The sequence below is a fragment of the Melanerpes formicivorus genome, unplaced genomic scaffold (genome assembly GCF_026170545.1).
Source record: "Melanerpes formicivorus ecotype bairdi unplaced genomic scaffold, bMelFor1.0.p_v2 SCAF_31, whole genome shotgun sequence".
NCBI classification, from domain to species: Eukaryota; Metazoa; Chordata; class Aves; order Piciformes; family Picidae; genus Melanerpes; species Melanerpes formicivorus.
Genome location: NW_027142383.1, coordinates 2,623,035 through 2,637,781, shown reverse-complemented (window position 1 = coordinate 2,637,781; position 14,747 = coordinate 2,623,035). Strand labels below are relative to the sequence as shown.

At 42.8% G+C, this 14,747-nt stretch overlaps 1 protein-coding gene across 4 annotated transcripts in view; it reads left to right on the top strand.

The window, feature by feature from the left end:
• The window catches only part of NIPBL (NIPBL cohesin loading factor), a 302,820-nt gene that overhangs the window by 271,320 nt on the left and 16,753 nt on the right, over nt 1–14,747 (top strand). For all 4 annotated transcript variants that reach the window (XM_068155385.1, XM_068155384.1, XM_068155381.1 and 1 more), the window contains 5 exons: nt 1,867–2,001; nt 3,424–3,522; nt 4,566–4,619; nt 5,454–5,562; nt 6,130–6,266. In XM_068155385.1, the coding sequence (XP_068011486.1) occupies nt 1,867–2,001; nt 3,424–3,522; nt 4,566–4,619; nt 5,454–5,562; nt 6,130–6,266 (534 nt within the window). The remainder of the gene's footprint in view (nt 1–1,866; nt 2,002–3,423; nt 3,523–4,565; nt 4,620–5,453; nt 5,563–6,129; nt 6,267–14,747) is intronic.

The window sequence follows — 14,747 nt, the reverse complement described above, 5'->3', positions numbered from 1 at the left end:
TGCCATTTGTAATCCCAAAGAAGAAAAAAGATAATGCTATGTATTAGAGTTTTAAAGACTTCTTAGTAGTTTTTTGTATAAAATGTGGATTTTTGTCTGAATGTTCAGATAAAATACAATGTTAAATTAACTCTAAGATAATAACTAGACAGATGGGCGGAGTCCTACATAATGGCATTTAACAAATCCAACTGCTGGGTTCTGCACTTTGGCCACAACAGGGACCTGGGGCACTGTTTGACATCCGGCTGAACATGAGCCAGCAATGTGTCCAGGTGGCTAAGAAGGCCAATGACATCCTGGCCTGCATTAGGAATAGTGTGGCCATCAGGAGCAGGGAGGTCATTCTGCCCCTGTACTCAGCACTGTTTAGGCCACACCTTGAGTACTGTGTCGACTTCTGGGTTCCTCAATTTTAGAAGGACATTGAGATACTTGAACATGTCCAGAGAAGGGCAACAAAGCTGGTGAGAGGTCACAAGTACAAGCCCTGTGAGGAGAGGCTGAGGGAGCTGGGATTGTTTAGCCTGGAGAAGAGGAGACTCAGGGGTCTACAACTACCTGAAAGGAGGTTATAAACAGTTGGAGGGTGGTCTCTTCTCCCAGGCAACCAGCACCAGAACAAGAGGACACAGTCTCAAGCTGTGCAGGAGAAGTTTAGGCTCGAGGTGAGGAGATAGTTTTTCCCAGCAAGAGAGACTGGCCATTAGAATATACTGCCCAGGGAGGTGGTGGAGTCACTGTCCCTGGAGGTGTTCAAAGGGGATTGGATGTGGTACTTGGTTCCATGTTTTAGTTTCATAGTTTCATTCAGGGTTGGAAGGGACCACAAGGATCATCTAGTTCCAACCCCCCTGCCATGGGCAGGGACACCCCACACTAGATCAGGCTGGACAGAGCCTCATCCAGCCTGCTCTTAAACACCCCCAGGGACGGGGCCTCGACCACCTCCCTGGACAACACATTCCAGGGTTTCACCACTCTCACGGTGAAGAACCTCCTCCTCACATCTAGCCTGAATCTCCCCACTTCCAGCTTCATTCCATTCCCCCTAGTCCTATCACTACCTGAGATCCTGAGAAGTCCTTCCCCAGCCTTCCTGTAGGCCCCCTTCAGATACTGGAAGGCCACAATTAGGTCACCTCGGAGCCTTCTCTTCTGCAGACTGAACAGCCCCAACTCCTTCAGTCATGAGGTGTTAGGTATTAGGTAATAGGTTGGACTTGATGATCTCTGTGGTCTTTTCCAACCTGTTTGATTCTATGATTCCATGATAACACTAGCTTTTAGCATCCATGTCAGATTTTTAGTCAAATGTTACTCATTTGCTATAGTTACGTGTTAAAACATTTGTAAAGAGTTTTAGATGCGCATATGAGCATAAAGTGATTCATCCTGATATTCAGATTAAATTAGTTTTGACAAGGTAATATGAAATGAAACTAGTCATCCTTCTCCTTAGATGAAGCCTAGGAAAATGAAAAATATTTGCTTTATGTACCTTATCCATAAACTTTATTCAAAGGCTTTTCAACTATTGCAGTTCACATCTACAAAGGATCTTATGTGTTCCAACACAGTAGCTAAAGCATCATCACATCTAACTTGTAAGGTCTTGAATTAAGAAATGGAAATATACATTTGCAACATTATGAGCTCTGAAATGGGAGCATATAAATGGAAGAAGCAATTAGGTATTCTGTTGCAAATAAAGTGGTACAAGTTATGCTGACCTTTTTTTTAAATGCACTCCAGAATAATTTCACTGCCTTTTCTAAATACATTTTGCAGGTCAGATTGGGTGATCTTCAAATATTAATTCATATGTCTGACGTTTTCAAGAGCGTAATGCTTTTCTCCTCACAGGATACTGGTATCAGTGTCAGAAAAAGAGTCATAAAGATACTTAGGGATATCTGCATTGAACAACCAACATTTCCCAAAATTACAGAGATGTGTGTGAAAATGATTCGGAGAGTCAATGATGAAGAAGGCATTAAGGTAGAATGAAACATATTCTTAAGGATTTTAATTATCATAATGTCTTTCAATATTTTGACCCCCCCAAAAATTCATTGGTCCTTTGTAATTTTTATTCACTTTCAATTTTTGAGAGCAAATATCTTAACTTTCTACATTGGTGTCTGACTCAGTTTTCTTTCTTTTCTTCCTTCGATTTTCTTCAAGTTCTTGATGACAATCAAATGTTTTTTTAAAGTTATTCTTTAGAGTTTTGAGTTATTTTTCTCCTTACAAGTGTTGTCTTTAGTATTTCTCTTTTCTGAATAGTAAAATTGGCGTTTAAAACTTGTTTCTGCACACAAAATAAGCTAAGTCAAAATTAAATACTTGATGTTAGTATATGCCAAGTTTGTAAGTTTTATGTATATGAAAAAAATATAAAGTATTAATCTGTGCTAATTTTGCATTAATTCTGAATGTTTAATGAATCTGTTATCCCTCCTAAAATGTTACTTATGTGATCATATACTACATATTCTATTTGTGCTATGTATATGCAGAAGGGCATACAACTAAGTGTTGAAACATAAACCTGACACTGATATTTGTGGTTTGATTTAACAAAATTTATTTTTAAATTGCTGAGTAATTATTAATACACCTGTAATAATTATGTATTGTGCTTTTAGTGGGATTTGAAAACTTCAACTTTAAAGCTGCAGCATATATTTTTACCACTTGAGATACATTAATGCCAAATGCCTTTCAAAGACAACTGTTAATTAAGAAGTAGATGAATAGCTGGATCCCAGGAGCTGCTATGAAAGAAGGATGACCTTGCTCTCTCTCCTTTCCTCTCCCTTTCCAACAACATCAGAAAGATGAGGCAGTATCTGCAAAGTTGGGTTTTTTTGTTTCCATGAATGAGGAATATGCTTTATAAGTAGCTCATGAACAATTAGTTCACTTTCATTCTATGCTGTCTTCTCCTCCATCCAAACACATTGGAAGGGAACTAACTTCCTATGTTTGGGTAGAGAGACTTTGCTTCTCTCTCTTCTCCACCTTGTCACAGCTGTTCTGAAAATGCCAGTGAATCTATAATTACTGCAAACTTTGCTGTAGAAATTGTAATATTGTGTTTCGCTGTCAGTGTCTCAGGGTACTACATTTTCCCAAGGAATGTAGATTAGTGCAGGAAAGTGGTAACTCCATTTTCTGTAGTATTCAGTGATCATTTTAGTGAAGCTTGCTTTAGAGGCCAGTATAAGTTCTGTAATAGTAGATCTGGGTCTGTCTCATAATAGTCACTACAACAGTCTCACTTAGGTTGAATAATTCCTTATGAAATGGCATTTATTTTCAACAAATCTATTGTATGGATGTAACAAATAATACCTATGTGCCAAGACAAGTGTATTTATTTCTGCTAATGTGTTTTGTTGGTTTTTTTAACTTCAGAAATTAGTAAATGAGACATTCCAGAAGCTCTGGTTTACTCCTACTCCACACCACGACAAAGAAGCAATGACCAGGAAAATACTAAACATCACTGATGTGGTATGATAAACAAAACTGAATTAATTGTGTGCAGACTGTAGGAACAGACTGTAGGAAACTTTAAATGCTCGCTAATCTGCTGGGCAGTAACAACTGAGACCACATTATATTCAGGTTGTGTAAAATACTTGTTCAGTTAAAACACAGCAAATTTCTGTTATATTTAACATTTTCCAGTAAATGCTCATAGCAGCATATAATTAAGTCTACTTAAGAAGTTGTCTCTTAAAAGAAAAAAAAATTTGAAAGGTTAATAACTTTTAACAAATACAGGGGCATGTTCCCATCCAGGGTAAACTAGAGTCTGCATAGCTTTATCTACTTTTCAGGAGCAGCAAATTAAACAGCATGTCTCAAAAAAACAAAAAATCTATTTCAAATAAAATGTTTATACATATTTAGTGAAATTGTGTTGTGTAAAATCACTGTGCTGAAGAGGTATTTTAATATCAGTTATACCAAGATCTAAATATCTAAGTACTTGCTTCACTACTTATAATTTTGAGATTAAACTCCATCTTGCTTTTCAAGATTTCTACTAAATGGCATTGTAGTGTGCATTTTTCCAGACTGGGAAATTAGTTGATTTGACTTTAGCCTAATTCTCATTTCTCCCATCTATTCTATTTTGGAGATCCTTTGAGCTGTTCATGACGTGGTACCAGTGAAGGCTTAGTTCATTTATATAAATATATATATGTATAGATGCCCATGTTCATTTTTTGTATGTCAGACTTGTACTTGTGCTTTAATCTGTACAAAAATTTGTTGTACAAAACCAAAATTTTATTTACATTAGATCCAGCAATCTCCAGTAAAATGTGTAGGCCTTGTGTTGTATGGGATGCAAGTTCTGAGATCACTTAAATGTGAGAACTGTTTTTCAAATGCACAAGACAGTTTCTGACCTCCAAAGATATTGTACTGAATGTATATGAAAATATATCTATGCATGTTTACTGATCTTTTCAGATGACATCTGTATTGAAGAAATTTTTCTTCAGATGCCTTTTTTAACCATTTATTCTCAAAACTACTTTTAGGTTGCAGCTTGTAGAGATACAGGGTATGATTGGTTTGAACAACTTCTTCAAAATGTAAGTAATGAGTTTGAATATATGGCACAATCATTGTAAGAATTTTAACATTTCTTTTGGTAATAAAACACACTGAAGGGAGACTACACAGAGCAGTCCTGTACAGTAGACAAATTAAATTCATGCCCTTCAAACATCTGACCTTTTTGAAATCTTCATTGGTGTAATTTTCTTTGTTTCCAACATGAGTTTCTTTCCATATGATCTGTTTTAAAAATAACTTTTTGGTGGGGAGAAGTTTTGTTTGGTTGATTTTAATTTCATGGTCTCTTCAGTAGTGAGTGACATAACATGAAGTCCACAGCTAAGATACTTAATTCTGAAATGAGACCTCTAGTGTGATGCAATTTTTTTTATGGTAAATACATTTACACATCCAATACTCAATTTATAGAAGCAATGGATCTTCAGAGTTTAGCTTACTTCTAGAACTATGTTTCATTTTGGTTTGATATTGTTGTTTTGTGTCAAACCCAAATTTTCTTTTTGAATTTGCTACATTTTTTTTTCTAAGCATTTTTAAAAGCCTTCTAATTCATTAGTTACTGCTGTCAAGTATTAATGCATTATTGTTTTCTGCATGATTTAATTAAGCACAGTTAGGTTTCATCCCAATGCAAAAATCAGTATAACTTTTTGGTCCTTTTTTCACAGCTAATTTTTCTTCTCTTGCATTTTGGTTTGATTTTTAACTTCCTTTTACCATATATCTTTTGTGGAGAAGATTGTAGTTTAAAATCCTTGTGCATCTGTAGTAATTATTACAAAACCAGCATGTATCCAATATAAATGAATGCACACCTAATAGTAAATTTTTTATTTAATCTGCTATAGCTGTTGAAGTCAGAAGAGGATGCCTCATATAAACCTGTGAAGAAAGCCTGTACTCAACTTGTTGACAATTTGGTTGAGCACATTCTTAAATATGAGGAATCCTTATCAGGTAATATTGTTTACAACCCAGTAGCTCCTTTGAATTTTATATGATACTGTAACAGCGGTGGTTCAATTTACTATCACAAAAAGTTAGTTACACAATTCAAATTATGAAACAGTAATGAATTAATATATGTAAGTTTGTTATGAACTTTTGAGCACTGTATAATAATAAAGCATCCCTAATTTTCTCTAGCTAACCTCAATAACAGAACTACTTTTAAAATAAAGTCTTTAAACTTCTAGATCACTGAAAACAAAACAAACGTGGCAAGCTTTATTTGCATTAATATTGTTTTACACTTGTAAATAGGTATCATTGACTGGGTCAGTGTTCTATGTACAGTAAGTAGATTAAAAACTAGTGATAAATTTGAAGCATCTTTGCTTCTATATCACATATTTTGTGATCACATACAAATGTCAACACATTATGTCCTCATCTCTAATCTAATAAGAATATTCTATACTGGTCTTGAAAGATATATTATGAAAGAGATATTAATATGATGGTTTGGCCATATGTTTTTCATTGCTGAAACATTACTTTGTGTATTTTCTAATTTTTTTGCAGATTCTGACAACAAAGGTGTGAATTCTGGTCGCTTGGTTGCTTGCATAACCACTTTGTTCTTATTCAGCAAAATCAGGCCCCAGCTAATGGTTAAACACGCCATGACCATGCAGCCATACTTGACCACTAAATGTAGTGTAAGTAGATAAAATTAGAAAAGCAGTCTTATTTTTTCTGTTCCCCAGATATTTAAGCATAGAAATGGATTACTGTCTTGTATGCTTGATGAAACTGAAGATAGCAAGGCCTTTCCCCCACAGCAAACTGCTGGCCAAGCTGTCAGCTCGTGGCTTGGACAGCAACACTCTCTGCTGGGTTAGGAACTGGATGGAGGGCCGAGCCCAGAGAGTGGTGGTGAACGGTGCCACATCCAGCTGGTGGCCAGTCGCTAGTGGTGTCCCCCAGGGATCAGTGTTGGGCCCAATCCTATTTAATATCTTCATTGATGATCTGGATGAGGGGATTGAGTCAGTCATCAGCAAATTTGCAGATGACACCAAGTTGGGAGCAGATGTTGATCTGTTAGAGGGTAGGAGGGCTCTACAGAGGGACCTCGACCGACTGGACATATGGGCAGAGTCTAACAGGATGGCATTCAACAAGTCCAAGTACTGGGTGCTGCACTTTGGCCACGGCAACCCCATGCAGAGCTATAGGCTGGGGTTGGAGTGGCTGGAGAGCTGCCAAAAAGAAAGGGACCTGGGGGTGCTGATTGACAGATGGCTGAAAATGAGCCAGCAGTATGCCCAGGTGACCAAGAAGGCCAATGGCATCCTGGCCTGCATCAAGAATAGTGTGGCCAGCAGGAGCAGGGAAGTCATTGTGCCCCTGTACTCTGCACTGGTTAGGCCACATCTTGAGTACTGTGTCCAGTTCTGGGCCCCTCAGTTTAGGAAGGACACTGAGACACTTAATTGTGTCTAGAGAAGGGCAACGAGGCTGGTGAGAAGCCTTGAACACAAGCCCTACGAGGAGAGGCTGAGGGAGCTGGAATTGTTTAGCCTGGAGAAGCGGAGGCTCACAGGAGACCTTATTGCTGTCTACAACTACCTGAAGGGTGGTTGTAGCCAGGAGGGCGTTGGTCTCTTCTCTCTAGCAACCATCACCAGAACAAGAGGACAGTCTCAAGCTGCGCCAGGGGAAGTTTAGGCTCGAGGTGAGGAGAAAGTTCTTAACTGAGAGAGTTGTTCACCATTGTAATGGGCTGCCCAGGGAGGTGGTGGAGTCACCATCCCTGGAGGTGTTCTAAGGGGATTGGACGTGGCACTTGGTGCCATGGTCTAGTCATGAGGTGTGTGATGACAGGTTGGACTTGATGATCTTTGGGGTCTCTTCCAACCTTGGTGATTCTATGATTCATGAATATCATATCTTCTGAAGATATATAGATCCTTCTAATGATCTCTATAGCTTCCAAGATGCCGTTTCTCACCCTCTACATTCACATTTTACAGCCAAATGAAACCGAAACCTGCGCCACCTCTTTTACCTGTTATGAAATAATATATTACAAGTGTTTTGGTTTATAGTCACAGTCTAAAAAGTAGTTAAAATTTAACACACAAATCATAAAACTAAAAGTACAGTTCCATAAAATAATAATTTAACATATAGTAAATATTACAGAAGGAAAATGTCCTGCACTGTCCTCTTCAGCACATCTCTTCCTTCCCTAGCTCTGCTGTTTTTATATTCCCCTGTTGTCGTGGATATGCCCTCAGAAATGCACGGCAGATCCATCAACGAAAATAATAAGTTTATTTATATATATACAAACTCTGTAACGGGGTATTTACAATCGCCCTTCACAGGTATCAATATTCGGTTAGTGGAACTATCTTTACAGAATGTTATGTATGGGCATTTAAACCAAAATGATTCACAGAACTTAGAATCTAAACTGGGTCAGAGAGTGGCAGGGGAGGGGTTGATCAGTGACCGGCAACCCTCCACCCGGAGCAATATAAACGCTATCCTAACCGAAGCTCTACAAAGGGCTTGGCTTACTCACAAGCTGAGAACTTCGTGGAGTCTTTCCTCAGTAATATTTATAATCCAGACAACGTGGCACGGATGTGCCGTAATAAGGAGGCAGGAAATGGCGCTGGCCACGTGGCCGCACCGCGTGGCTCTGCTGTTCTCTCCCAGGATGCAAAATTCCTCGTTCAGAGGGGGGGTAGTGGCAGGTCAGCAACGCTGGTTCACACGGTCTACCAGGTTTTCTCCTACGATGGATCACGCAGCGGTTGATCCCACGGAGTGCTGTCCACGGCACCGCACACAGCTGGGCGACAGTGGCAAAAGGACCACGAGGCCTCCCGAAGCACTGGCTGGCACGCACGCACACACAGGCTCCAACACCGAGGTGGGGGGGCTCATTTGCCAAACGACCCCTATTTACCATTTGCCCCAGTGAATACTGGCCCAATAAGCATCTGTTGCCAACGCAAACATTAACCAATGAACTACCAGCTACCAAATATGGCCTGAGTATATGCTATACTCGGGGAAACAAATATATAGCCTGCCTCTAGTACTGCAGGGGTGAGACCACGCCCAGGTAGGCTGTTTACCTGGACTCAGTGGCGCCAGGATTCCCCCTGCTGCCTCCAGAAAGGAGGGGGGACAAAGGAGGGTTAACACATACAGAAATATATCCTACCCAAATGTTTGGGGCACAATCCTGATCATAAGCATCCTTCACTACATTCCACCCCCTGCTTATGGGCAAGTATATGTGGGCAAATATTACTCTATAATTAAACTCTACCAAAAATGAATTAACATTATATAGAAACATCACAAGAACATCATGCATACATATATATATATACATATATCAGAAGTGTACAACTGTACTCTAAACAAAGCATGCTACAACACAGTATAGAACTCGTTAAGTCTAAGGTCAGTATTGGTGACCTTAGTGTTTTCTAGTCTCCACCCCCTGACCGGTGGTGGATCCCTGTTACTCCCGAGACGGGTCTTCCTTTCCAGGATAATCTGTCCACTGGAACCGTTGTCATTCTGTGGAGAAACAAAACTGGCCACGGTGTTTAAAGCCGGGCTTGACAGTTAGTAATTTGGAACGACCCACCGAGCACTTATGCGATGAGTTTTTCCATTGATGTCAGTAGCCTCCCAAGCGTATAGACCCCTGGGCTTAGCCAGTGTCATGGGTACAATACTGATAGAAGGCAGTTTCACTAACACTGGTTGGCCCACCTGCATCTGTGTTACGGAATGTGGGTGTTCATCCTTTGCCTCCCCTGGCATGTGGCTGACATCCCTAACTGGGTCAGCAGGGCAAAATGCCTTGACTTTGGGGCTGCCATAATTCCCCAATCGGTTGTTTACAATGAAAACTGCAGAAGGCAGGCGTTTATCCCAATTACTCCTTGAAACATTTGCATGTTTCTTAATGAGGCCATTTGCCCTCTCCACTATGCCATTTGCCTGGGGATAATATGGAGTATGAAATGTCCATTTGACTCCTTCCCCTCGGGCCCAGTCTTGGACTGAGGTTGAGGTGAAATGTGAACCATTATCACTCTGAATATGTTCAGGCATAGGCAGAATGCTGAACCAATCCTTTAGAGTTTCAATGGTTTGAGCTCCTGAAGCAGTGCTAGTAGCAGTGGCCATGACTAAGCCTGAAACCACTTCTACCCCTACCAGTATGTATTTTTTCCCATGTGAGGGTCGGAGGGGACCAACATAATCAATCTGCCATGTGCTCCATAGCACTTTGTCTTTCTTGATATGCTGGGCTGGAGCCAGACCGGGATGGTTAGCTTTTAATCTGATCTGGCACTGAGGGCAGGCTGAAACAATGGTTTCGCATGTGGTCAAAGAAACTGGCCACCCCCTGGATCTGCATTCGTAGTAAAGGTCTGACTTACCTGAGTGACCTCTTTTAATATGTAGCCACTCAGCCAATCGCTCCCACTCCTTTTCCTCACAATCAACTACGCTGATTTTTGCTAAGTGATCTACTTGTTGATTCCAAGTAGCAGCAGGGGTTTGCTTCCTGCAGTGTCCCTTTACCCATCCTACTTTGATGGTCCTGGCTCGACTTATCTCTAGTAGTCTTTGCCAGTCGGTTGCCCTCCAAACTGGGGTATTGCCAACTATCCACTGGTTTGCTTCCCACTGGCAAATCCATTCTGTGGCACCTTTGAAAGTAGCATATGAATCAGTGTATATGGTCTCTGCACCATTTTCCACAGCTAGCATAAGGGCACGCAGTTCTCCCACTTGGGCACTGCCTTCGCCCTCTTCAATGACAGTCCTGTCTGTGCCAATCTCCAGTGCTGCAGCCTTGTAATGCCACTGTGATTCTACCCTTTGGGCAGATGCATCTGTGAACCACACTCCCTCAGTATTGGCATCGGCAGTCAGTTCAGGTGCTACCTGAATAGGAGATGGCTTGTAGGGCTGGCACAGTGGGATAGTATGTGGGTTGATGGGCTGCTGCAATTTGGATACTTTTGTGGGCCCTTCTCTTAGAGGCATAAGCTGAGCCATCCCTTCCAGATAGGCATACCATTTTCTTACGGTAGCCTTCTGAGCAATTCCTTCTGGTGGTGGGGTTCCATTGAGGATTGCTTTGAGCAGAGAGAATGGACCTTGCACTACGATATCCTGCGTAGTGCGCAGCTTCTCTGCCTCTTTGACAGCTCGGGTCAGAGACAAGAGTCCCTTCTCCCATTCAGAGTATCTCCTTTCAGCATCTTTGAATGCTGTTGAAGAGAATAAAAGGGCTCTGTTTGGGCCTTTAGGTCCCCTTTGAAAAATCCCACAGTAGGAAGCATGTTCAGAGAAGCCCCATTCTGCCCTTAAGGGGTCATGTGGGTGCAAAGGGCCCAATTTCTGGTAAGCCTTTAATTTGTCCTTCAAAACCTTTAGGCTTTCAGTATGCCTTGGGGTCCAGTCCCAGACTCTGCTCTTTTTAAGCAGGTCATAGAGGGGACGAGCAATTACTGAGAAACCTGGAATATGTTTTCTCCAGTAACCCAAGGTACCCAAGAGCCGCTGAAGCTCCCTTTTGTTATTGGGAAGTTGGCCCTTTTCAATAGCCTCAAGAGCATCCTCTGGCACTGATATTGCTCCTGCTACCCACCAGGATCCAAGAAATTTAATTTCTTGGCTCGGGCCTTGACATTTAGCTTGTGGAACCTGTAACCCATTTTTGGTCAAAAGGTCCCAGATCGCTGCAGCTACTGAACCCACCTTACCTTCGTCATTTCCCCCGACAAAGATGTCATCTATGTACTGGTAGACACTTACATCTCTTGGGACTTCAATGATGTCTAACAGTGCTGCTAAGGAGTTGTGTGCAATGGTTCCTGAGTGCTTGTACCCCTGGGGAAGACAATTGAAGGTGTATTGGGAACCTTGCCATGTGAAAGCGAACTGTGGTTTATCCTCCTCACGTAGAGGGATCATAAAGTACATGTCCTTAATGTCCAGTGAAGCCATCCAAGTATGTGACGCAGCTTGGATTGCTGTCACGATGGATGTCAGGCTTGGGACTGCAGCGGTGAGTGGGGGCGTGTTGCTATTGAGCCTCCTGTAGTCAATGGTGAGTCTCCATCGTCCATCAGGTTTACGCACTGGCCACACTGGTGAGTTATAGGGTGAGTGTGTCCTGGTAATGATTTGTCTCTTTTCCAGGTCTGCAATCACCTCAGTGATGCCTTGTCTGGCTGCTGCTGGTAGGGAATACTGTGCAACACATGTGATACTTGGTTTGGGTAAGGGTGGAGCAATTTGGAGAGTGCCTACCCGAGCGGTTTCAGTCCCTTTTGCTCCTACTCCATAGGAGCCAAAGCACCACAGGGTACCATTAGGGAGATGCCACCGTTTGCCAGCTAAAACATCAAATCCAAGGATGTTCTCTGGGTACGGACTCAGGGCAACTTCTACCAGGGTACTCCGCTTGTCACCAGGAAGCCACAACCTTGTTTTGGCTAAATGGCACGTATGAGGCATTCCTGTAACACCCTGTATCTTAATCCTTTTCCGGGATGGCAGGATCTTCAAGCGTTTAGCTTGTTGCACATTCAAAACACTGATTTGCGCCCCAGTGTCAATAAGGAATTTTACAGCAGTTCGAGTAGGTCCAGTGGGAATCAAAATGAAAGGCTCCGGATCCTCAGACCATTGACAAGTATTAACAAAGTGATGAGTGAGGCCTGGAACAGTCACCGCTGTGTCTAGTTTTTTGGCTTTTTATCTGGGCTCTGGCGGCGAGGTATGAAGGGGTTAGCATCCTTGCTGGGTGAAACAGTTTTAGGACTGATGCTTCCAGCTTCATTCTTCCCCTTGCCACGGCGGTCACTTCGGTAGTCGTTCTCTTCCCAGCTACCGGATTTATTTTGTATTCTCAGCACTACTTCTTTTAACATTCCCGTTGATAATGGCGCTATTACAAATTCAGGTACATTCAAAGACAGTGCTAGTCGATACCATTTCTCTCTGGGTGAAAATGATCTATTAGAAGTACGCCGTTTATCTCTCCAGCGGTCGGAATTTCTCCCTCTGGGACTTCCCGAGTGACGGCGATCTGACTCCGGGCTGCTGCTTGAACCCGAAGAAGTTGCAGTAGGGGATGTCTTAGTGTGGCGCACTTCCTGCTTTTTCCCCCGCGGTGTCGCCGCGTGGTTGCCTTTGAAACCAGTATGGGGTCTGTCGCTGGGGGTCTTGGCCATGAGCGTATGATCAGAGTAGCCCAAGTCTCGGCCCTTGTGGGATAATGCCATCAGAAGCTCTTCCCAAGTTAATTGGTGTTCCCGGGAATTAGTAGAGGCCATATTCCTTTCGACTACTCGTTCAATTTCCTCCTTTTTGGCATCACATGCATTTTTCAGACCCGGCGGCAGACCACGGATTAGGATTTTGAGTCGCACTGGGTTAATTGGGGCATCTAGTGGGGAAGGATATGCCCCGCGATCGTACATTGCTTGAACGCACGCCAACTTTTTAATCGCGGCAGTGAGTTCGGCCGAACTGGTAACCCTCACTTCTGTGGGTTCGTCTCTATCTATAGGATCTAAACTTCCAGCCCAGTGAGCGACACGGGAAGTTAACGAGTGGTATCCCTCTGGACCCATGCCCAAAAATACTTCATGACCCCATGAACAGCCTTTTGCTTCATTACGGTCCAAAATAATTGTATCCCCACCCAATTCCATAACGCGATACAAAAAGTCTGTTACCGACTCGTCCGGTTCTCGTGCAAACGTCTCCTGCAGGTCCCGAAGCTTTGCTCCGCTGTACGGGCGAACAGAGGTAGTTGTTGTCCCTCGGCCACGGCGGCCGTCCGTGTATTGCTCTTTAAGAACAGGACGTAAATGCACGGCTTTCCTCCGTATGGGTTCATCTTCCGAACTGTAATCCGTATCGTCCCGGTCAGATGGGTTTCTCTCCGTTCGGTAGCTATGGGATTTTTTCCGGGCTTCGCTTCTCGGAGCACTATTGTCAGGCGAATTTAATTCACGCGCTGCTGCTGACGTGCTGGGCTGAGCGAGTGAATCGGGACTCGGGCTTTGCAGTGTTCGGAGTCTCGGCAGGTCCAAGGGGACCGTGGGTCTAAAGTCTTGCGCTACGGTGGGATTCGCTACCTTTCTGTCCTTTCCGCGAGACTGCGGTGGGGGTAATTCGTAAAAGGACTGTACGGGAGAGCTGGCTCTGGGCGCGACATCGTGGTCGCGGGGCTGCTCGGGGCTAGGCGGTTGGGAGATTCCAGGAAGGCTCGAAACAGAGTCTCTGTCTGATCCCGCTAATACCTTCATAGTAGCGTTGCTTTCTTTAATTTGCAACGTTAACAAGTCATGAAGTTTATCATTTTGTGCCTCAGACTTTCCTAACTCTCTTTCCAGGAAGTTATTTTTTTCCTCAAGTTTTTTAATCTTTTCCTCTAATGCTGTAAATTCGTCTTGTGCTCGCATTATGCAAGCCCCGATCGCAGTAACTCTCTCCTCGGTTATTGCGGTTGGATCAGCGCATAGCTCGACCACGTATTCGGCTAATTTCGTGGTGATTTGATCCGGATTTGTCAGGTTTTCTATAGCCCATTGCATATCGGATCGTTTTATTACGTATCCCATTCTGTAGAGATAGTCACTTATCGGATAACCCTTGCACTGCGCCATTAATGTCGTGGATATGCCCTCAGAAATGCACGGCAGATCCATCAACGAAAATAATAAGTTTATTTATATATATACAAACTCTGTAACGGGGTATTTACAATCGCCCTTCACAGGTATCAATATTCGGTTAGTGGAACTATCTTTACAGAATGTTATGTATGGGCATTTAAACCAAAATGATTCACAGAACTTAGAATCTAAACTGGGTCAGAGAGTGGCAGGGGAGGGGTTGATCAGTGACCGGCAACCCTCCACCCGGAGCAATATAAACGCTATCCTAACCGAAGCTCTACAAAGGGCTTGGCTTACTCACAAGCTGAGAACTTCGTGGAGTCTTTCCTCAGTAATATTTATAATCCAGACAACGTGGCACGGATGTGCCGTAATAAGGAGGCAGGAAATGGCGCTGGCCGCGTGGCCGCACCGCGTGGCTCTGCTGTTCTCTCCCAGGATGCAAAATTC